This window comes from Lygodium microphyllum, chromosome 2 (genome assembly GCF_053477565.2).
Source record: "Lygodium microphyllum isolate KBCC chromosome 2, Lygodium_microphyllum_v1.1.10, whole genome shotgun sequence".
In the NCBI taxonomy this organism is placed as follows: domain Eukaryota; kingdom Viridiplantae; phylum Streptophyta; class Polypodiopsida; order Schizaeales; family Lygodiaceae; genus Lygodium; species Lygodium microphyllum.
Window position 1 is genome coordinate 2,685,800 of NC_141136.1, and position 23,453 is coordinate 2,709,252.

Consider the following 23,453-nt stretch of genomic DNA (forward strand, 5'->3'; position numbering starts at 1 on the left):
TAACTCCATTTGATCCTTACGAATTGGGACTTTTGTCCGTTGGCACTCGTCACAATGCTTGACAAATCGCTTGGCGTCGCGGAAAAGTGTGGGCCACCATAGTTGGGACTGTAGCATCTTCCGTGCTGTCGTGTGTCCGCTAAAGTGTCCTTCTGCAATGCCGCTGTGCGCTTCTGAGAGCACATCGTGCATCTCATGCTCACACACGCACCTACGCAGCAATCCGTCTTGCCCCAGCCTATAGAGTTGGCCTGCAATCAGCTGGTAGGGCTGGATCTTCAAGATCAAGCGCCTAAGTCGTGCCTTTTCTATTGGTCGCTCAGGTAGTCCGTGCTCGAGCACTTGGACTATGTCGTCTGCTCAATATGGCGTCAGATCAGCCTTAAATAGATCTCTCTTGCTGGACAGGTGGAATAAGTGGGCGTCAGGTAACTCGTCAATGATGCCTTGTCCAGCGGCTTCTCCTGTGGGTATACAGGACATGTGATCAGCCATGTAATGCTGTTTTCCCTTTCGTACCACCACGGAGAAATCGAACTCCAGGAGCAGGAGGAACCATCGAGCTATGCGTCCTGTAGCACAAGGTTTGTTCACCAAATAGAGCAGGGCTTGATGGTCCACGAAGAAGATGAAAGGTGTGACCAATAGATAATGCCGGAATTTCTTCACAGCGAACACCATGGCTAGTCCCTCCCTTTCTGTTGTCGAATAATTCATCTCCGTCTCAGTGAGTTGTCTGCTAGCAAAGCTCACTGGGTAATCTAAGTTATGCTCACCAGGTTGGCACAACATTGTCCCCACGGCAAACTTAGAAGCATTGATGTGCACGTGGAAGGTAATGGTCCAATCTGGGGCTCGTAGAATTGGTGCTGTTGTTAGAGCCCTTTTCAATTCTTCGTATGCCCGTTGGCATGCCTCGGTCCACTCGAAGACAATCAGCAGCTTGTACAATGGCCTGGCGATCAGTGCGTAGTTCAGCACAAACCGCCGATAGTATCCTGTGTGACCTAAGAAGCATTGAACTCCCTTGTAACTAGTTGGGGGTGGAAGGTTAACAATAACCCTGACCTCAGTGGCAATGCCGTTCTTCGACACCACGTGTCCTAAGATGCATCCGTGCTTCACCCAAAAGTGACACTTCAAGGGGTTCAAGGAGAGACGATATAAGCGGCACCGTTCAAAGACTACGCGGAGTTTGTCTAAGTGTTCGATCCAGGTTGAATGGACACACATATCGTCGACAAAGACCTCTAACTCCTTGCGAAGCATGTCTTTAAAGATGGTGCACATGAGGCGTTGGAAAGTGGCAGGGGCATTGGTCAATCCGAAGGGCATGACTATGTATGCAAAGACGCCCCACTCAGTGGCAAAGGCGGTCTTGTGCTTGTCTGCAGGATGCACTTACACCTGGTTGTACCCTGAGAAGCCATCCAGAAAACTGTAGGCTTCCTTGCCTGCCACCCTCTCAAGCATGTGCTCAGTGTACGGCAAGGGATAGTTGTCTCTCTTCGTAGCAGCGTTCACCTTCTTGTAATTGACGCACACTTGAATTTTGCCGTTCTTCTTCATCACAATGACTATGGGTGATACCCAGTCTGTGTGCTCAATTTCCTAAATGAATCCAGCTCTCATCAGCTTGTCAATTTCCTCTTTGACAGCATGAGCGTGTTTTGGATTCATGGGGTACGGTCGCTGCTTGACCGGCGTTGCATCCGACGTCATGGGTATATTGTGAGTCACAACACTCGGATCTACCCCCCGTAGCTCTTCTAAGGACCAGGCAAATACGTCTATGTACTCCCGCAAGAGAGCGATAAGACTCAACTCTTCTTCACCAGTCAAGTCATCGACAATGAACACTGGTTGGGGTGTCTCCCCATCCAGGGCTAGGTCTACCTCCTTGACCTTGGCTGGTCCTTCGATTGGTTCGCTCGTATGCCCTCAACGCTTGGCACCTAACAGGACCACTACCCTATCCCCTTTTTTGAATTTAGTGAAGCGTTTAGGGAGGTCCTGCGGTTTCCGCTGTTCTTCTGATAGTGTATCCCTGGGGTGCTTTGCCTTATCTTGCCTTAACCGTCTGCGCCTCAGGTGGACGGGTAAGTCCCCCTTGGTGCGTCGGGTCATGGGCGGCCTAGGGATCTTTGGGTCACTATCCGAAGTAACTTCCGATTCAGAGTCAAACCCTCCATCTTCGCTAGAAGAGGTGGTCTCCCCTGGTGGCCGCAGTTCAGATGGCGATTCGGTTCTAAGTATTGATGTCGTTCCTGGTTGGGCTAGGCCTGCTTGCTCAAGGTCTACGGCTCCTATGCATTCCAACCAAGCACGATCACATTTCATGCGCATGACTTCTTGGTCCATTCTAAGGGCCTGCTTTTTCTGCGGCTTGGCGTCTGCTCGTATCTGCTCAATTTCTCGTCCTTCAGTGTCGTATTCTATGGTATCCACTTCACCCTCGCTCTCATCACTGAAGGATTGACAGTCTTCGTATTCATCGCAGGAATCTTTGTCATTCGACTGCTCATCGTCTCCTAGGGCTTGGTATGCCTCGTGTCGTTGGTCAGGAACCAGGGCCCAGTTATACATGAGGTTCAGCTCGTGCATCCTGGTCCATTGCCACTTGGAATCCTCTAAGAGGTCCTGGAGTGGTTTGAAGTTGGCAGCTGGGTTGCTAGCTAGCTGGTCCGTTAGGTATTCCAGTACCCCCTAGAGTTCCCTTTTGTTGGATGGCACTTGGAAGGTAACAGGCTTAGGCCTTCCATGGAGGCTTGCTGCCATCATGTAGATTGGTGTAGAGAGTGCTTCGTTTGTCTTGCCGATCGTTTTGATGGCCTGCTCATACGCCTCATGGTCTGAGAATGGCAGGTCAATTGTAGCGAGGATGTGCATCCAATCCCGCTCATCCTCTGGGTATGGGATATACTTGGTCAAGGATCCATAGGGCTCCTTGACTTGAGTGTTCCCTTTGAGCATAGCAGAGATGGCGTCTAGGTCGATTGGTGAGGTCTTCCAAGTGTCCATCTCTATTCTTACGGCGTCAGTTCTATTGCCAAGGAAGATCAAGCCGTTACCCCAATCTTCGATGACTCTAGCGTTGCGCATCCAGGGTCGGCCTAATAGGACATCGTAGTCCACTCCCTTCATGACTATAAAGTCGACAGAGAACTGGACACCTGCGATCTTCACTGGCCAATTCTTCAGAACCCCCAATGGCTTCACTCTCATACCGTTTGCTAGCGTGATGTTAAACCCAACAGCTTCGACAGGCGGGTTTCCCCAAGTCTGAAGCACTGCATGGCTAAGCACACTAACCCCGGCTCCCGTGTCTACGATTCCCTTCCTTGTGTCACCCAGGGCTAGGACCGGCAGGACTGCGTGCATCTCAGAGCCTTCCCAAAAGGCGTTGACGTGCAAAGATTTAGGCATGGAGTGCAGCGTCAAACTTGGCAATTGTGTTTCTGCATCCTGGTCTCGAGGGTCTAATGTGACTTGCTCTTGTGATCCCTCGACCCACTGCTTAAGGTCTTGCCATAGGGCAGGGTGCTGCTTAAGCAGATCTCCCAGGCTAAGTGTTACAGGGGTGGTCACTAGCGTGGTCAGGAGATCGTTAGATACTCGTCCTTCCTTTAGCCTAGACTGTTCGGGCCAATGGCCGCGGCTGATCTGTGGCTCTGTTGCGTCTAGGCTTGGTCTCAGCGGCACTGCTTGTGGCATAGTTGCTTCGGCCGACTTAGGTTGAGGCGGTGACATTGGCGTGCTTATGTTGGAGAGATCATCGATCTCATCCTCTATGATGGGTTTAGCATCTTTGAGATGCTGTTGAGCCTCCCTCACCCATTCCTTCACCTTTTTTATGGCCTCTAATTGTCGCTTTGGATGCGGGTATTTCTCTATCTTAGCGCTTCCCTTTTCGGCTGTCTTAGGGGCTGAAGTCTCTGTCTCCGCGTCTGAGACTTTCTTTCCAGTAGGTAGAGTCGTAGCACTCTCGGTCTTTAATGTGACCTTAGCTTCCGATCTCTTCTTTTTCCGCCTGCGGCTTTTCTTTCCTATTGAGGTTGCGTCAAGATTGCTAGGTCTTGGCAGAGAGATGCCGGCCTGCTTCGTTTGGGCTCGGGTCATAACTTGCAAGGGAATAGGTGTGGCCTCCCCATCGGGGTTTTCGACACCAGACAGCCCCAATGGGACGGATGGCAAATTAGCTGAGCTAGAGGACGGCTTCCGCTTTGGGCAGTCTATGAAAAGATGGGTGATTCCGCACTCTGCGCACCTTTGGTTAGCCTTGTCCCCGTTTTGCTGCTTTCTTTCAGGGCAGCGTGATGAGACATGACCGGGGTATCCGCAAGTCCAACAAGTGACTGGATCCTGTGGCTGCTCTCCTAGGCCTCTATCCCGTCCTCGTCCTAACGCCATCACTGGCACGGGTCAATAATCCATGAGGACCGTGTTGCCCTCGTCGTCATGCGAGATGTAAGGGTATATGTAGGTCTCTTCATCATTCGGCTCCTCCACGTAGTGTACTGGAGCGTCGCTCGGTGGGTGGGTCACATAAGGACCAGGCGGTCTAGGAATGCCTGTAGGATTTATGTCCATTCTAGGGACGGCTGGTTTCATATCGTTAGGTGCGGGTAGAGCCAATGGGGCTCCCCTTCCGAAGAATGGCTGCGGCCTGTTAGCTAGATAAGGCTGGCCGGTTGTACGACAGCAGGTCTGCATAGGAACGATAGTCGCCTGGCTGGAATAAGCTCCAAATTGCGTGAAGAGGGTTGGAAATCAGGTGCCAACTGGTGGAGACAGCAATGGACAACTTCGACTGAGATGTCCTTCGTGAACAGAGTGTGGACAGCAAGCTGAAACACCTGAAATCTGCAAAAACGAGATTTCGATGCAGCGGAAGAAGAAGAGAAGTGGATGCCGAACCCCCTACCAGTCTTTGCCTTCACTGGAGTGGAGGATCTTTGCTGCTAGGTGAGCAGATCCAGCTCTGATACCATGTCAAAAGATGACATACCAACGAGACAGTAGGGTTGGCGGGGAGGAACACGGAGTGAACTCGGCAAACATGGAGAAGAGAAGAGAAGAGAAGAGAGAGGAAACTCTGATGAGTGGAATGATGAAGACTTGAATCATGGAGTGAATGTGATACAAGGGAACAAGGGTGCCGTAGCACAAGGAAGATGATGAAGACAGCCATGAACCACGAACCGCAATGTCCTCCTGAAGGGGTGCGAGGGTAGTGGAGAGGTTGGAGAGAAGAGGTGACGGACTGAATGAATCAGCCATGAGGAATGAATGAAAGAGTGGCCTATAAATAAGCACAGTTAGTCTAGGATGGCGCTCCCTTTTGGGGCTGCAAACCCTAAACGTAAAACACAGAAATGCAAAAACGCAAACTGTGGATGAAGGGTTTTTCAATAGGCCGTTCGAGGCTGAATAACGTTGTTCGAGTTCGAGTCTAGGATTGGGACTGGTATGGTTCGTCCGAGTAGACTAGGGGCTTGGATTGTCCAAGCTGTGGCGAGACTTATACGACTATGGATTTGTCCGAGCATGGCACTGAAAGTTCCAGAATGACAAAAATCTTGCCAACTCTCACACACACCTTGATCAATCCTTCAACTATGATCCTGGGAACAATCATCCAATACAAAGGCACACTCAGAGCTTACCTACTGGGATCGAAAGGTGCGGTGGTGAAGATCGCTAAGCATGAAATGGTTTTCAGCCCTGTATCTCTCTCTTGGCTGATTGCACACAAATGAGCTCTCTCTCTGCTCTCTTGACTTCTTAAACCCCTCCTTGCTTAGTCTTTTGACTGATTGCACACAAATGAGCTCTCTCTCTCTCTCTCTCTCTCTCTCGACTTCTTAAACCCCCTCCTTGCTTAGTCTTTCCTTCCCCTTCGCTCTCTTTGTTGTCTTAATGCCTTGAAGCTCTCTTTTCCTTGTTTTGGGCCTGCTATTACAATAGAAATCCTATTGTGTGTTTCTCTGTTTTCCTTGTTTTTTCCTTACCTAAATGTATCCAAATCACAAGCAACAACTCACACTACTCCAACCTATTTACTAAATCAAAAAAACTAGAAAAACTTACTTGCAAAGGAGATCGAATACCTCTTCAAATCCCTCACTTCCTACCTATCTCAAGCACCAGTTCAGGGTAAACCCTATTTCAATGCTCGATTCGGAGCGCGCAAGCACTCAAGGCTTGAATCCGTGGTTCCGACAACGGAACCAAAACGTGAAAGCTCTTGCTCAATTGCCAAGACCCACGGATCGCTTCTTGCTTCAAGCGTTTGTAGCCAAGTGCAGTGGCTACCTCTCATATAGCCATATGCGCTCTCACACCTACAAGTGTAGTGAGCTTACCTTCATGCTTGATTGAGTTGTCTCCTTCCGCAGGCTCTCCGGTAGCTCCATGATCCAAGGAGCAACCTCAAGCAAGCTCGATCCTCAAGCTCCAAGCTCCATAGCATGTGCTAGACAAGAGAAGAGAAGAGAAGATAAGAAGAAGAGAGGAGAAGATTGAGAGCTTCTCTACCACGGTCTCTCACCCTCACACACTCACTCCCTTACACTCCCTCTCTTGAGCACAAGCTCAAGCAAGCAAGAATAAGAAGAAGGAGAAGAGGAGATCTAGTTTTGATTGCACACAAGAATGAGCTTCTTCATTCACTTCCCCTTTGGGTACCGATCTCTTTTTTTTACATGACCAATCATTTTAGCCTAGGTCCTCTTTCCCTATTCCCTTCCTATTTACATTGTTCCTTCACCTATGCCCGTCTATATTTACAAATTGCATAGGAGGGAGCTTGGCGCTCTTTTACAAAGATTTAGGGTATGCTTTTATATTTAAGACATGCCCTTCCCCTTTTACCTTTGCCATGGGTTTTAAATTTTCTCATTGCGCTTTTAGCCATTTTTCTCCTGCTTTTCCGTTGGGCTGTCTTTTCCACTTGTCCCGCATCTTTTCGATTTTCTTTTGCTTTCTGTTCACTTTCTTTGCACCGGGGTTAACAATTACACACTCCCCAGCTCATTACCTCTATCCTGATCCTTGAGATACAGGAGTTCGAGATATAGTATTCATTTACTGCATAGTGTGTTTGCTGCATGAGCATTGTATATTCAATAGTTATATCATTTCATTCATTCTCTGTGTTCATTGTCTCTGAGTTACCCTAACCCTAATTGTGTTCTTCTATCAGTTTGTGCTTTGTTGTATGGTGTTATTTGTGTTTTTGTGTTAGGGTATTTCTTCACAGTAGAAAGTTGGGAGGCCCACTCCTGATCGTTTTTGTCCATGTTTGGTTGGGGAGATTGGAGTGGTGGTGTGTGTGCATTCGAAGTATCTAATCCTTCTATTGTTCATGCTTCTACGGATGAGCTTTCCGATCGAAAGCCAAGGTTTCTTAGAGAGTACCAAGTTCTGATACCATGTGAAGAAATACTCTAAATGTAGAAAACACAAAACCAATCGTATGACAAAGCACAAATTGATAACACAGAACACAATTAGAGATAGTGAACACAATGAATAATAAAGTGGATGACTACTGAATGTACAATGCCCATGCAGCAAACACACTATGCAGTGAATACTGAATCTCAAACTCATGTATTGCTGGGATCAAGGCGGAGGTTATGAGTTGGAGAGTTTGTTATACTCCGAATAGATCATAAAACGCAGCAAGGCAACCTCCGTGTGTCGAACACTAGCAAATGTAGCCAAAGAGGTTGGATTTGATATAGACAGGTAGTGAGGAGAGACAAAGAAAAAAAACACAATTACCTGAGGAGAGAAAAATTGGGCGATAGCTGAAAATAGTAGATGACTGTGCAGGAAGTGTAGGCGACAGTTGGAGGAAAGAGAAACTTAGCAAATATAGATTCTGGATGATGGCGACTGTGTCTGACAGATGGCAACAGGTCCATTTGATGACGTCAACAGTAAAAACACAAGGTGTAGATAATAGGCGACATCTTTGGGGTACTAGGTGACAGCTCCTAGGTGCAAGCGATAGCTCCAGGATGCATGCGGCAACTCACAGGTGGAGACTAAGGCTGAAATTAGGCGCCAAATGATAGTATACAACAAGGGGAAGGTCTGACTACGATGTCCTCTACAAATAGGGTGTGGGCAGCAGAGATATGGCTCTTGAAACCTATAAAAACGAGATTAAGGGAGAGTGGTGGTTGCATGCATGTTCATAGAAAGTTTGGAACACCCAAATTAGGGTTTGGCATGTGAGATACAGTAACTCTCTAGGATCGTGCTTCTTAATAAAATAATAAGGTTTATTCATTAATTAAGCGTGTTTTTGGGATGTTTAAGTCAAGCTAATGTATTTTTAGCTCAACAGTACAGTCATTTGACTTGAAGCACCACTATCAATGAGCTAAGGGCTCTTTGAAGATGAGTTAACCACCACTGAAGAAGGCTCCTCCAACTCACGGATGTGAAGGAACATAGACTTATGGGTAATAGCTAGTGTAGAGTTAGAGAAAGGCTCAGATGATTTAGCTCCATCCTTTGCTCTTGGATGAAGGTGAGGTTACCTCTTCCAACACTTCTCCTCCAGATGTGTCCCCTTCCACAGTGTGGGCATCTAGTCTTCTTTGAATTTGTGTTAGAGCCTAAAGAATGCTTCCGTCTCCTTGGGCTTGGCCTTTGTGTTGGGTTTGACTTGCGCCTACGCTCACAGAGGAGCTTTAGTGGTCCTCGGTAGGACACCGAGGCTTTTTTTACTCTCCTTACGAGAGGTTTTTAAACCCAGCTTTATTCTCTTTTATTTTATGTGCCTATGTTACACAGTTTGGGCACTTATCGTGCTTTACATCTTTCGGGTGTGAACACACTCTAGCAACCCTAAGGTTTAAGGGTTGTACTTTGTACTTGCACATTACACTCTTTTGATTATTGCATTGGGAGTTGTGTTTTCACTCACACTCTCTTCACTATCAAAACTGTACTCTCAATTGAGCTTTGATCTTTGTGCATTCTCTCACATCTCACATTTGGTATTAGAGCAGACTTCAGAGCTGCCACCTCCAGTGTTAGCAGCTCCACCACCACCAGCTGTTCTCAGCTCCACCAGAGCCACCTCCAGTGTCTGCAGCAGCAGGTCCGCCACCACAGCGCCCAGTTTGCTGGCCTGTGCATGCCAGCCTCCAGTTCCCTGCGGCTGCTCGTGCTTGCACCACCAGCGCTAGCAGCGCCCAGCCAGCCCTGTGCCACCTGGCCCTGGCCTGTCCGCCTCCAGTGCCAGTCTGACTATGGACTTCAGCTCGCTGGTCAGCTCCCGCCCATGTTCCTGGTCTGCACAGCTGCTGCCCGCCAGTTGCTTTGACCAGCTGTCCTGTGCGCTGCCACCCAGCTGTCAGCAACATGTGCCTGTAGTCGACAGCTCTGCTGAGCTTTGCCACCACCGAACTGCCCATCACAGCTCAGTTCAGCCACCCATAAAGGAGGTAAAAGAAAAAAATTATCAAAATTTTATTCATATTTAATCTTTTGGAAGGGACTTGTGCCTGGGCAGCATATCTCTGTTTGTGCAAGTGTCTGGGACACATTTATTGCAGAGATTTTATGAATTTTGGGTCAGAAATTTGGGGCTTTTGATGTCAGCTCAGACATTGACAAATGTACATCAGTAAAAGTCTCTGTAATAGACTGAATTTGTGCATTTTGGGACAAGAAATTTTGGGGCTTTTACATTTTTTGTGTTGCTGAGCACTGTTTGTACCTTGGACAGCGTGTACATCAGACAGTTTTTTGACAGAGGGTGATTAGATTTGCTAATTACAGCAGGGTGCTTGCTGTAATTTATGGAAATTCTCAGATTTCCAGGTTGGTCCCTCTTGAAGTATTGTTGTTGTGCTCTTTGATCAGTGACATTTACCATGGCTAATATATGATGAAAAATGTGCTGATTGCAAAGAATCTTTGGGATTATGTCAGCAGTGAAGAAGTTCGGCCTGGAGTTGTGGCTCCAGTTACACCTCCTCTAGGAGGACGTGGTCAAAGACCTGCTCAACTTGTTCAGGCCACTCTAGCTCAGTCACTTTCCCAAAGATCAGCAGCACAAAAGGCTTGGGACACACGGGATGCTCAAGCATTGTCGTTGATTGCATTGGCAGTTTAGCAGTCTATCATCCCACACATTTGGTATGCAGCTTTCACAAGAAGCATGGCTGACCCTTGAGCAGATGCTTGTTGGAAAAAATGAGACAGCCATCTCGTTCCTTAAGAAAGAGCTTGAGAGTGTGAAGATAGATGAAGGTGATTCTATGGAGGATCATCTAAATAAAATTCAGGACTCATGTGAGCAGCTTATGAATGTAGATGAGTATTATTCGGATGCGCAGTTGATCTCTATGTTAGTTTGCTCTTAGAGGAAGAGCAAACAAGAAATAACAGTGGGGTGGATGTTATAGCCTCTGAGCAGGCTTTTATGGCAAGGTAGAAGGGCAAGGGCAGCCAAGCTAAAAATGCTCTGCAGAGCTTTGGGACTTCAGGTTCTTCACAGAGCAGTAAGAAACAGGGAGGGCATGCAAGCCAAGAAGGGCAAGTGCCACTAGTGCAAGAAGCCAGGTCACTACATTACAGAATGTAGGAAGTGCATAGTCAAGGAGGAGTCAGGGATGTCTGTTTCTGATGCACCTACTCCTACCGAGTCTGTGTCTTTTGTTGTAGACCGTGACTATTGTTTCTACACTTGTAGTTATGACTCTTGTTGGGTTGATAGAGCATTTAGCTCTATTGAGGATGTGAGCACTTGGTTCTTTGACAGTGGTGCCTCTAGGCATATTATATCCCGCAAGGATTTGTTTTTCTCCGTTATTGCAACTCCTATTGGCAAGTCTGAGCCTTGTTAGAGGTATTGGGGAGATTGTGTAGATAGCCATTGATGGCTCTATTCTCCGTTTGCAGGATGCATTATTTGTGCTAGGCATAAAGAAGAATTTGTTGTCTATTTCTTCTTCGGCAAAGTGTGGTCTGCAACTCACATTTGATGATGACAGATGTATGGTTAGAGATAAAGAACACATGACTTCGGTTTTGACTGGCATTTTATGTCATGGGCTATATGAGTTAGATAATATAATGCATGCTCTAGAAAGAGCTACCTCCTCCACAGGTTTGGGAGATGATTGTGCACGGCACATGATTGCTCATAGAACATCCTTTAGGAGGGTACGTGTGCGTGTGTTTAGGTTCGGAAGAACCTGTTCGGGCATTCTCCATGTGTTGAGGTTCACTGGTAGTCAGTGCATGAAAGGAGGCACATTGTGAGAGGTCATGGTGTGTTAGAAGATTGTGATTTAAAGTAGGAAGAGATTTAGAGAGAGCAAGAGATCGTTGAAGAAATACGCAGGTTCAAAATATTGGAGATACAAGTGATACTTGCTTGTAGAAATAGAAGATTTCAATAGTAGTTTGCATTAAATGTAGAACTATCTTTTCCCACCCCCCCCCCCCCCCCCCCCCCCCCCCACCCCCTGCCCCCCCACCCCTCTTTTTTTGGGTTTGTGGTGGGTAAGTAGAGGGTAGCTTGAGGGGTCTGCTTAGGGGTGTGCTTGGAGGGCTGAAGTTGAGACATTAAGAAAACATTAAAAAAAAAAGATTAACGCCCTTTAATTGAATCGTCAAACATTAAAATTTAATGTAACAAATAGCATTACTTGTGAAATTGATATTAAATTTAATGATCACATTAAAGTTGAATGTCATTGTCAAAGCAAAAATGCGGATGCCTACATAGGCGACGAGTTCGGCTATTGATCATGGTTGGCCATAGCCCCAGAGTGTTAGCTCCTCGAACTCCAATCACTAGTACCATCCAAAACCCATGCACACAAGCATCACCTCAACATAAATTGTGAACACGAGTATTAGATAAGAAACTTACCTTGCTATACCCACCACTTGTAACACATGCCCTCGTGTATATCCTCTTGCTAGTAGTGTCCCATGCCACCCTAAACGAGATAAAGGTGTATTTGGTAGGTATGAACCATTATAGTTTGAGCAAAAGTGGTTTTGTGCATGTCATGGAATTTCACGCCAAATAGTAGATTGACACTGTGATACCAATGAAATGTCCACCTAGGATTCAACATGCAACATGAGACACAACACAAGCTATATCCATGAAAATGCAGGGATTGGACATTAGATTGTTGTCAACTTTGGGAGAGCCTATGATGTCTCTCTATGGCTATTCAAGGGTTTGTGATGGGCGACTTTAATAGTTGTGAGCATCTAGAGCGAAAATCTTCACATCCATTTTGTGATGAATGGTCCTGAGCGGCAGGCTTGGGATGCTCTTGTAGCTTCATCATTGAAACAAGATATGTGGTCTTGGCTCCATCCTTTTGAGCCTAGATTTACATACGGTTCTCTTTAGTATTTTGATACTTGGGCTACATTGGATAGGATGTATTTTTGCTATAGTGATTCCTTTCTTTTGATAGTGCTTAATATGTGGGTGGAGAGATAGCATGTCTTTTCAGATCACTAACCTTCTTGTCAATTGTCTTATATTTTGTATGTACACTGGCTTCTTTGCTACAACGTGCAAATTTTAGCCCTTGCTGAATACCGTGGTAAACACAAATTTTGCTATGTATAAACAGCACCCAACTCTTTTGACTGACAAAAATTAGGCATATCTTTTTGAGACTGCATATGAATAGCCCAACACTGAGGCTCACAACTTACTTCAGCTATAAATCCTATTTGCTGCTGTAAATCAGCACCTTGTAAATCTTTTTGCTGAAATATTTCAGCAAAGAATACTTTTTTCTGATTCAATCAGTCCTTTTTGCTGCATGATCAATTTTCAGAGTATATGCAACAATTGATTGCTTCTTTTGGCAGAGGGATCCTATTTGCGGGGAATGGATACGTGGCTGATTTTTTGGGAAAATGCATGCACATTGTCTTGAGAATATGGGATTCCACTCTAAAAGCATCTGCTTTTAGAGCTGGATTGCAGCATTCGCAATCTTTCTTGGAGCATTCCATGACCTTGCAACAAGTTGGGGATACTTGTGATGAATTGGCCACTTCTTTTGAGTGGTTGAAATGTAGAGTGCAGGCTCTTCAAGATGAGCAATATGCAAAATATAAACTGTTGGCCCAATTGGATGCTTTGCAAGATAACATTTATCACACTTTTTTGCTCACCTCCATCAAATTTATGCATGTGAAAATATTGTGTGCTTGTTGAATGCACATGGCACTATGGTTATTGAGCCTCAAACTATCATTCAGATGTGTTTGGAATACTATAAATCTTTGTTGGGTCCACAAGAAACTCTCACTAATGGAGTTCATGTTGTTTGTCATTATATTATAGACATGGTGCGTGATTGGGCATCTTCCACATAGGAAAAGCCTTGGATGGGATGGCTTGCCTAAGGAACTATTTTCAACTTATGTTGATCCACTTAAGGACCCGCCTATGTTAGCAACTTTGGAGATCAAGTCGCAAGCCTTGTTGGAAGATTGCAGTGTTTTGTTTGTTATTGAAGGTCCCTTCCACCAGACTTGAGGGAGTGGAGGCTCATCTCTATTATGGGATTGTTGTGTAAAATCTTCTCCAAGGTCATTGCTAATAGACTTCAAAAAGTATTTCCACAATTGATTCACTTGCGACATTAAGGTCAGAATATTGTGCATAATATTTTAAGTGTTCAATTGAGGATAGATTATGCCTAAGCCTCTGGCCAACAAGTTGTTATGATTCAACTTGATATTGAGAAGGCTTTAGATCATGTCAACTGGTCCTTTCTTTGATATTTAATGTCTACCATGGGTTTTGATCCTTGCACGACTTCTCTTATTGATATAATCAATCGTGATGCAGTGGCACGCATCACAATTGATACAATTAGTTGCGAAGAGATTGCTCTTACTCACTACCTGTGTTAGGGATACCCTCTTAGTCCTTTGCTGTTTGCACTAGTGACTCATCCAATGCTTTCCTTGTTGGATAATTTGGCAATCAACAGGGAAAAATTTGGTTTGGCTCTTCCAAGTGGAGCAAAAACTTTTGGGACAGTATCTTGTAGATGATTTGTTTATGTTTCTTAAGGCTGAGAAGTCTAATTTGGTGTGCAAAGAGAGATTTGTATGCTTTGGGTTGGCAGGGAGGGATTGTTTCTTGAGGTGAGATCACTAGATATTTGGGTTATCCCATTAGGGTGGATGTGGCCCCTTGTGCTTTGCTTGATTGGATGTCTTCATGCATGCATGCTAAGTTAATGTATTGGAAATCTCAAGGCTGACCTCTATATGTGTGACTAAAAGTTGCACAAATGGTCTTAAGTATGATCTCTTATTTCTTGCCTTTGCTTCCTCGGACATAGAAGTCATTGTAATGTTTGGTGTAGACCATCTATTTTATGCTGTGGAAAAAACAAGGAAATTTAGATTTTTCTTTTATGAAAGATCATGATTGAAAGGGGCCAGGGTGGATCCCTTTTTTCTTGTAACAGGTTGTATTGAAAAACTCATCTGATTACACTTGATTAACACTCAAAATGGCACATCTGTGGCCTAAAATATATTATGTTTTCTTAAAAGGTTCCAAACTTTCAAATTTTGACCATAATTTCATGTCCCAAACGTTTTGGGTTTGGCTTGAAATGCCACATGGCACTGCTTTGGGATAAAGGAACATTTCGGTCTAGGAAACATGTTTCAAGAGATTTTGATCCTGTTTTGGTGTTTTGCCCCTAACCAAGTGTTGTTTCAGGCTGTTTGGTGTAACTATACTTTCAGGTACCTCTAGGTTATGGACTGATTTTGTCGACTACCTCAGTCTTGCTGGTCCTTTAGTGTCTCCAAGTTGTTGACGTCACCTCCAACAATCCAAGAATCAACCCTAGGCAAACCTATGCAATCTCCCGTCGAAAGCCCATATGTGCGAGGATCTCTGTAAGTGCATAGACATTAAGGACCCCAAGATACAAGTCCCCATTTTGATGCCTGACCCAAAGAACTCTCCCTGTGTGGTCTCACACACAAGCTGTCAAGCTCAAGGCAAATAGAAGTGCACAATCTACTCCTATTGTAGGCGCCGATAGAGTTCTCCCAATAGGTGTATGGCTTTGGCGGCATCCCCCTTTGCTTGTATTTCAGCCTTCATCCCCATGGTTAGATTGGGTTTTTGTGAAAACGGAGGATTTATTGAAATGTTCAGCCAATGAGATTTACCATAAAATGGTTGAGGATAAGAGATGGTTGACGAAGAAAGCAAACGAAGTTTAGTCTATTTGGGATAGTAAAACTAAGTGGCATGATCGATTGCTTCAATTGTGGAAGTCCAAGCTTCCTACTCGGGAAAAGTTTTCATATGGAGACTTCTTATTGGGGGTCTTCCCATAGAAGGCATGCTGCATGGTTGCAAGATCCCTAGCGTTAGAGGTATATTTTGTACTACATGTGATGTGTTGGGAACCCCTTCTCATCTTTTTATTTCTTGCCCAATTGCTAGACAGATTTGGGATTTTATTTCTTGAGTATGGTCCTTAGTGACACGTTGGTGGATGGTTATTTGTTCTTGGGTTTTGGGCAAGATACCGTCCATAGCAACTTAATAGCCGCGTCACCCTTGTCTTTTTCATTTTATGCAATGGATGGGCCTTAGGCATATGTGGTGGATTCACAATGCTTTGTTTTTGATTTTGCCTTAAGTATCCGTGGTCATGTGGGGCGTGTTTGAGGATTGCTATCATGGCAAATAACTTCCATGGTTTTGACTGGTTTGATACTTGGAGAGGTGGTTGCTCAAGGATGGATATCGTTCGCATCACCCCTATTGTGCCTGCTTCAGTATCCCCTTATGTTAGTCTTGTAGCTCTGTATTTTCGTAGCCTTTTGGCTCCATGAGTGTTTGCTGCTTGTCTTTGATTGTGACAGGTTGGCTAGAAGGCCTATTGTAAATATTTCAATTCATTATTTCAAACTTCTTCATGAAATAGTAGGGGAGGTGGCCGCAGTGGGGGGAGGGGATATAGTTGCCAGCGGTTTCCTAAGCGGGAGGTACGAGACGGGTTTTATAGGTTTCATAAAAAGTTAGAAATGGATTTCATTTGAGATGTAAAAGACTACAAGACTTCATATACACAGAATGTTTCTCATTTAGCATAGCAAACAAAGATTTATCAATGGTAGCTTTAACTATGGAAGAAGCCGTTGATATATACATGCATCATTAGCAACTACTCAAATAAAATTATTGTAACTTATGCAAATATCCATCACATCATGTAGAAAGAACCATGATAAGCGCTTGCTACAAAAGATGAGACATAGTTTTCATAGTAGGGATTTTTTGAAAGTTTAAAATAAGTGTTTCAAATGTTTATGAAATGGCGGAGTATGAAACAAGTTTCCTAACCTCATGAAACGGGTTTCTTGGCAACTATGGAGGGAATAAGGTCAAAAACTACCCATGAAGCTCGAAATACATTAGCATGGGGTCCTTTGTTATCAATAGGGAACTGTTCTATGTGTCCCCTTGGCCAAATGTTTCCCTCCCACACCCACTGAAATTGGACTAAAGGATTAAGATGATGAGTTTTTTTTTTCCCCGAATCAAGAATTGTCGCAAGGCAATGGTGGGCAGGAGAATAACTGAATAACTAACTTTGCTTCTTGAAATAGGCTAATTTGCTTGACAAATCGTACAGTCAATTAGTTATTTGCTCTCATCAAGTCCTTGGTGATGTAAAAAACCTTAGGGGGTTACATTTCTCGTGTATTTGGGCCTGTAAGGGAGCTGTGACTTAGAGGGTTGTTTATTTGGACTTGTTGCGTGTGAATCTCACAATTTGCTCAACTTTTTCAGCAGGAGGGGTGTCACATTCTTTTTTGGATTCATAAGGTAGCCATTGTGATATGAGGGGTGTTGGACACCAGAGTTTGTATGACAGCTTTACGTATGAGTTGGCCTAGAGTCCTCAGATATTGAAGTTCCTGACCTCTTGTTGGGTATGGCCTTTTCTTTAGTTGCCCCTCCAATGTCCTAGCACCTTCAGGTTTCCCTTAAGTTTTTTGGTCAAGGTTGACTATATAGGTACCTGCTTTCACAATATCGTAATTTCAGTTAGTGCACATTACTTCATTGCTTGTTTGCTCTCTTGCATGAATGTACAAGTTGCCTCTTATTATACCTGTTTTCTTCTACTTTATTGCAGTTGTGTTTTAATTTGATAAACAAGATGGGTTGGACAGAAAGGGAAAGAAGGGGAGGGGGTTTGTATGGAGGGAGGAGGTGCAGTGAGGGAGGGAGGATGGGAGCGAGGGAGAAGGGAGGCAGGGAGAGCAGATGTAGTAGTTCATTCTACAGGAAGCTTTCTGGACTACAGAAGACCTTGGATTCTCTCTCTCTTCAGACAGGAAACACTAGAGTGGAATATATTGGGACTTCCAACATACGCAAGGTGCAAAATAGTTCAGATACTGCAAGATCTAATGAGAGAAAGGAATCAAGCAAACTCCCGAAAATAATGCCGATAGAAAAGCCATCTCCAGCAGGGGCTGGGCAAGCATCTAATTCTACTATGAAGATGCCAAAAACAGCTTCAAAGTATGCAACAAAATTTGCTCAGTTAGCTTCTTCAGATCGTACTTGCAACTTATGTCATGTACTTAGTTCTCTGGATAACAATTTGACAGGTCTTTGATAGCTGCACATGTACCTCAAGGAAAACGCAAGGAGAACGAGTTTTTATTACCCAAGTTGAAGCCTTCAGTAGTGTCCGGGAAAAATATGGTCGATAAAGGAAGCCTGTTAGGAGGACTGCATAAACTCTCTTTGAGAATCACTACGCAACCTGATGAAAGGGGTGAAACACAGGTTCTTTCTATCGAAGGCTTGCCTAATATATGAATTAAAGCTGGTTCTTTCCTTGAAGGAAGTATCATAATGGAAAAAACTTGCCACCGACAGCTACCAGTTCAATACAATCATGGGACATGTTACATGTTTTTACCTGTATCGTTTAGTTCACAGGCACTTACTCTTGTCTGTCCCTGGAAGTTGAATATAGGGCCAAATAGCCAGCTAGATCAACAGCTAGTTTTCTTTATGAGCCTCTATAGCCCTCAAGATCACCTCGGTCACACTCTCAGCATGTCGACTTCATGTTCTGTCGGAGGATCATTCTCTATAATCTTACAAGCTAGTTTTGAATATTGAAGTGGTGCATGCCTGTCGGGACTTATTGAGATGTCTATCATGCATTTGTCACTGTCAGAAGGATCCTGGTAGCAAATAAGCATTCTGATCTTTATGTGCTTTGATGAAGGCAACACAAACGAGTCCAAGAAAGGATTTGTCGAAAAGGAATGCCTGTGTAAAACCTAGAGACCAGCCAGAAAACCAGCTTGGTAGTACCCTTCTGCGCAAAGTTTCCAGCGGTCTGTCTTTGTTGAGCAAAAACAAAACTACTAGAATTCTGAGGTAATTTGGCATGCAAATATTCCGAAGGTTCCTTCGTAAGTTCTTTGAATTGTTTGACCGTTAAACTGTTCGCATGATGGCGTAACACGTGTGCAGGGAAGGTTCTGATAAAGCATATAGATTTGATGCACTAAGTAAAGACACAAACCTACATGGCAATCTTCCTCAGTCTAGGGCAGAAGATAATAAGTCCAGAGAGCCAGAAGTTTTGAAAGAGGTAATGCTTTACGTTAGCTAATGGCATTTATGTGTTCCTCACCTGTAAAAAAAAAGCACATGCAGCATCCTGCAGTGCTTATGGAAAATCAAGATTCAGCAATGGTCAACCTTGAACGCGAGGGGAAGATTGAACAAACCCATGCCCAAGAAGAGCAGAGGTCGATGCAGGAAGATATAACGCATATGGACATGGTACTGGTGGAGGACGATGGGATAGAAGAGAAATCAGAAGACTATGAAAGGAAGTTGGATCAGGTGACCCACCGGCGAAGGACCGTAGTAGAACGAATACTTATCACCCACTTTTGACATAGTCTAATAACTATTGTCTCATTTGAATTGTGGCACAGCTTTTGAAGACGCTGAAGGATAAATATGAAGAAGCCATGGACTTACGTGTTAGAGCTCTTGTGGTCAACAACTTCTTCCTGATGCTTAGCAACCCAGTTGACGATGAAAGGATATCCTTCGCTGTTTCAGGATTTTTCCTGGCCTTTGGCATATCTAAAAGATTTTGTTGAGTATTTCCTTGACAGTCGACACATCCAAGGCATTACAAGTTATGTCAGGAAGGTGTTTACGCAAATCGGTTAAGGATGGAGATGCGTATCATCATGGTGCTACACGCAAGTCTCATCACTTGTGCACAGACCTATATTGGCAGTGCTAGTAGATTGCCAGGTTGTGTATGGTATGCAAGCCTGGTTTTAAAATTGCGATGTCCCAGAAATCGTCTTTGTGCAGGGATGTTATTCGACCTGCGACTATGGCGAGATTAATCATTAAACTCGATTGTTACAAGAGCCTTTGCTTGATTTTTCTTCAATCTCTCTCTCTCTCTCTCTCTCACTTTCTCTCTCTCATTGTTTGCTCTCATAGGCCATTTTGGCTTCATTAAAGAGTTTTAATGTATCTACTTACACACGCACACACAGCTACACATGTATACACAAAACATGGAATTGTGGGATAAGAGTTGAGATAGCTTGGGATTGTTTTTGGCCTACTACTATTGCAAAGTCTCAAGTGGATCTCTACCCAGAACGAGCTCAACATGAGGCAACGTTGGTAGATTGAAGTGCTGGAGGAGTATGATTTTGAAATCAAATATCGACTTGGAAAGGAGAATGTAGTTGTCGATGCACTCAGTCTCGCAAGGCATTCCTTAATTCTCTAATCTTGCAAAACCCATCAACGGCTAGATCTCTAGCCACAAAGGTGTCCATGTCAAACAACCCAATACTTGAGCTAACTAGAGAGGAAGCATGCCATGATCCAGCCTATCAAAAGATGCTAAGGGAAATCCCTATCAAGGATCAGGACCAAAAGCTACAGGCTAAGTATCATGAATTCTCTATCAGTAGTGGACTTGTCTACTATAGCTAAGTCAGCATGCACCAACTCTAAAGAAGCATGTGCTCTATTTTTGCTTTCTTGTGAAAATGCTTTTTTTTGTTGCTTGTCCATTATACAAGCTTCACATGGTTCCTTCAATTCAGTCACATTACAGGTAGGTGAGCAACTATACCTTGCTTGTGCATCTCCTTCAACACTGCAAATCCAATGTGTTCAAACCTTTCATACCAAAGCTTACTTGTGTCCACTCCAACGGTGGCTCTAAGAGCACTTAGCTTATATAACCAATTCATCTCACTAAATCAAGTCTTATTGTCATTCCTTTACTTTTGACATCCTCAATAATATCATTATTGTTTTTTTCTTTTTTTGACATATAATAGGTAAGACTACCCATGCAATATGTGATTGATATGCAGGAGACTAAATGGAGAGAGAGAGAGAGAGAGAGAGAGAGAGAGAGAGAGAGAGAGAGAGAGAGAGAGAGAGAGAGAGAGAGATCCAACATTCATAGAATTGTCATACTATATGGCAGATTCATCATTCAAATTAGTGTGGTCTCATTTCAATCAAAATCTTAAAGGATACATGCTTTATCGAATTCATCAATTCTAGAATATTCAATAAGGCTCTAGAAGAGTGGTTGCAATGTGCTTACATAATCAATGCTCATGTGTGATCATTATGTCATCGTCTAGAAGATTTACCTTAATCTCCTCAACTCTAGTATAAATAGGGGCCTTAGGCTACAAGTCCTTTAGTCTTGCCAATACTATTTATGAGGCTCTTGAGAGGTAAGTCTTCTCTAGTTCTAGTTCAAGCCATGTATCTCTAGTTTTTGTCATGTTTTATCTTTGATTAAGAAATATATTGTTGTAATTTATCCTTATGAAGGCACAATTTTTTCTTTTTCTTCAAGTTATTATCTTGTAAGTTGCAAGACGATAATTATTGTCCTTGCCAAGTTCTTGTTGCCCTTGTGACAATTTGCAAATTATTCTCTTGTAATTTGTGAGGCAATAATCCTTATCCTTACCAAGTTCTTGTTGTCCTCATAAAAGTTTGGCAACTTGATCTTGTCTACTAGTTTGTGATGGATACAATGATGGAAAGTGTCATTATCACTTTACAAGGTACTAAAAAAAAATCAAGAACTTCGTGAGAGTAATACACAATTACAAGAAGAGAAACCCCAAGTTTGGGGTTAGCCATCCAAGGCTTGCAAAATCAACTACAAGAACTATGAGAGGTAAGTTTACATCAAGTAGGCATTTTGATATCTTATAGTTGCTCTCCAAGTTATACTAAGTAGCCAAACATTAGCTACTTGAAAAGTTCGATGGAATAAGATCAAAGTTTAGAGTTTGTGAGTTTGTGGGCATGGGTGGCAAGGAAGTAGGTGTCTTAAAAAATTAAATTAGAAAGTCTTTGGTGATCTCTTGAAGAGTGAGAAGTGCCAAGATTGTCAATGCCCCATGGCTCACAGAACTCTCAAACAAGCTTTTGGAATGGAAGGCGTTATATAATAGGTTGCATATAGTATTATATGCTACAGAGTTATCTAATTCCTTGGCAATGTGCTTAATATCTTCCTCATTAGCACTGCCACTAACATTGATACTAACACATGTACTTGTTTTTGCTTGAGTATTCTAGAAACTATACATGCACTTGTGTGTGCTTTTGCCCACAACCTTCACCCACTCTAGGTCTGCTGCTCATGAACCTTACACTCGAGCCTCACCTAGTGCACTTGAGTATTGTGTGCACATGAGTGCATCTAGGTGCACTTGCATTGACATTGACACTCACACTAACACTAACACACATACATAAATATGCATGTGCACTTGTGTATACTTTTGTGCACTTGTGCCTATATCCTTAGTCACCCTAGAGCCATTACACGTAAGCTTGAAGAAGAAAAGAGAATAGTCATGGTGGATCATAGATAAAATAGCCCATGAGTTTAAGAGAGCAAAGAAAACCACACACTCTTGCATGATGGTTGTCTTTTAAATAGGCATATGGATACATTGCATTTGTTCTAGTTTGACTTGTTAACTAATACCTTTATCCATCCAACTCATCATCCTCAACTCTCCATACTCTAAGTTATAGTTCATATTGTGTTACATAAAAAGAAGGCACCACTTGTACATATGCACATGTAAATGTTTCAATGCCTATCCTTGGTGCCTATTTGGCTACTTCAAGGTGGTAATGTGGTTACATTAGTTACATTGTCCCCTCTCACTAGGTGCATCCTATGGCTACTACTAATGGCTGGTTAGGCTCGTTGTCTTCAGGTCTTCAAGTCCTCTTCTTCTTGTCTTTAGAAAATATGCCCTTTTGCATTTTTGTCTTTGTTGCTTTCCTTCATAAAGTATGATTGTTTGTTGAACCTACATGCCTCTTCATGATGTCCAATCTTCTTACAGTGATTGCATTTGGGTAATTGTTTTAGTCTACATTCTGTGCTAATGTGTCCTTTCCTTCCACAATAGTAACATTACTTGAGATCGTTCTTTGTACAAAAAGTATGGTATCCTTGCTTATAGATGAGTTGTAAAAAAATTATGGTATCCTTGCTTATAGATGAGTTGACCTACCTTTTAAGTTCATTTTCTTTTAAAAGAAGTGGAGATATGCACTCTTCAAGGTTAAGTGACTCATGTGTAAGGAGTGAATATTGCATAGACATATTCCTTTATTAGGCTTACAAGTAGCATTGCAATGGTATCCTTTCCAAGGATTGTGACTTTGATTCCTTCAAGTTGGTTGAATAATCTTCTTAATTTTGATACATATCTTGCAAGTGAATCCTTGTATTTGTGGTGAAAACTATAGAAATTAATCTTTAACTACATCTCTTACTTTTTTACTTTTGTGCCAAAAAAATTATTCAACTCCTTCCAAACTTGTTTGGCTATTTCTTTAATATTAATGTGATGGATGAGGCTTCGATCAAGACATAGAACAATTACAAAAAGTTCTTCTTTGTTCTTCTCTATCCACTTTTTAGTTATTTATGTTGGTAGAGAATCCCAAATTACCATCCATAGTTTTTTGTACACAAGTAGAAATTGCATAATTGCATTTGAATAACCCAAGTGCGATACTTCTCCCCCCCTTCGAATTTTTCAATATTGAGTGAAATATTGGAATTTAAGGCCATGATTTTTACAGAGAGATCTTACCAAGCTTATGATGATGCTTGGCAGTGTCTAACTCCTTACAAAAAGAGGATACTTTTATAGATTACAAATGTTTTTACTAATGAGTGCAAAACCCATATACACACAACCCTTTAATGAATTATAGTATCTAGTTAAGGCTTCCTTGCAAGTGCAAACAACCTTTATTTAAAACTAGTTCAAAACATGCAGTATGAATATAGTTT

At 43.2% G+C, this 23,453-nt stretch overlaps 1 protein-coding gene and 1 long non-coding RNA gene across 6 annotated transcripts in view; one reads left to right on the top strand and one right to left on the bottom strand.

Moving 5' to 3' along the window:
- The window catches only part of LOC148039422 (uncharacterized), a 41,505-nt gene extending 22,284 nt beyond the window's left edge, over positions 1-19,221 (bottom strand). Inside the window, exons 1-2 of the long non-coding RNA XR_015692788.1 lie at positions 19,091-19,221; positions 16,992-17,090 (exon numbers count right to left, since the gene is read on the bottom strand). This is a non-coding gene — a long non-coding RNA (uncharacterized LOC148039422). The remainder of the gene's footprint in view (positions 1-16,991; positions 17,091-19,090) is intronic.
- The window catches only part of LOC148039421 (uncharacterized), a 44,046-nt gene extending 24,674 nt beyond the window's left edge, over positions 1-19,372 (top strand). For 4 of the 5 annotated variants that reach the window (XM_087690543.1, XM_087690556.1, XM_087690536.1 and 1 more), the window contains 6 exons: positions 17,360-17,599; positions 17,689-17,869; positions 18,321-18,475; positions 18,572-18,692; positions 18,758-18,949; positions 19,045-19,215. In XM_087690543.1, the coding sequence (XP_087546669.1) occupies positions 17,360-17,599; positions 17,689-17,869; positions 18,321-18,475; positions 18,572-18,692; positions 18,758-18,949; positions 19,045-19,215 (1,060 nt within the window). Of the gene's footprint in view, positions 1-17,359; positions 17,600-17,688; positions 17,870-18,320; positions 18,476-18,571; positions 18,693-18,757; positions 18,950-19,044; positions 19,216-19,237 lie in introns of those variants that run through there. The other variant, XM_087690549.1, reaches the window with a different exon arrangement.
- Positions 19,373-23,453: the final 4,081 nt, after the last annotated feature.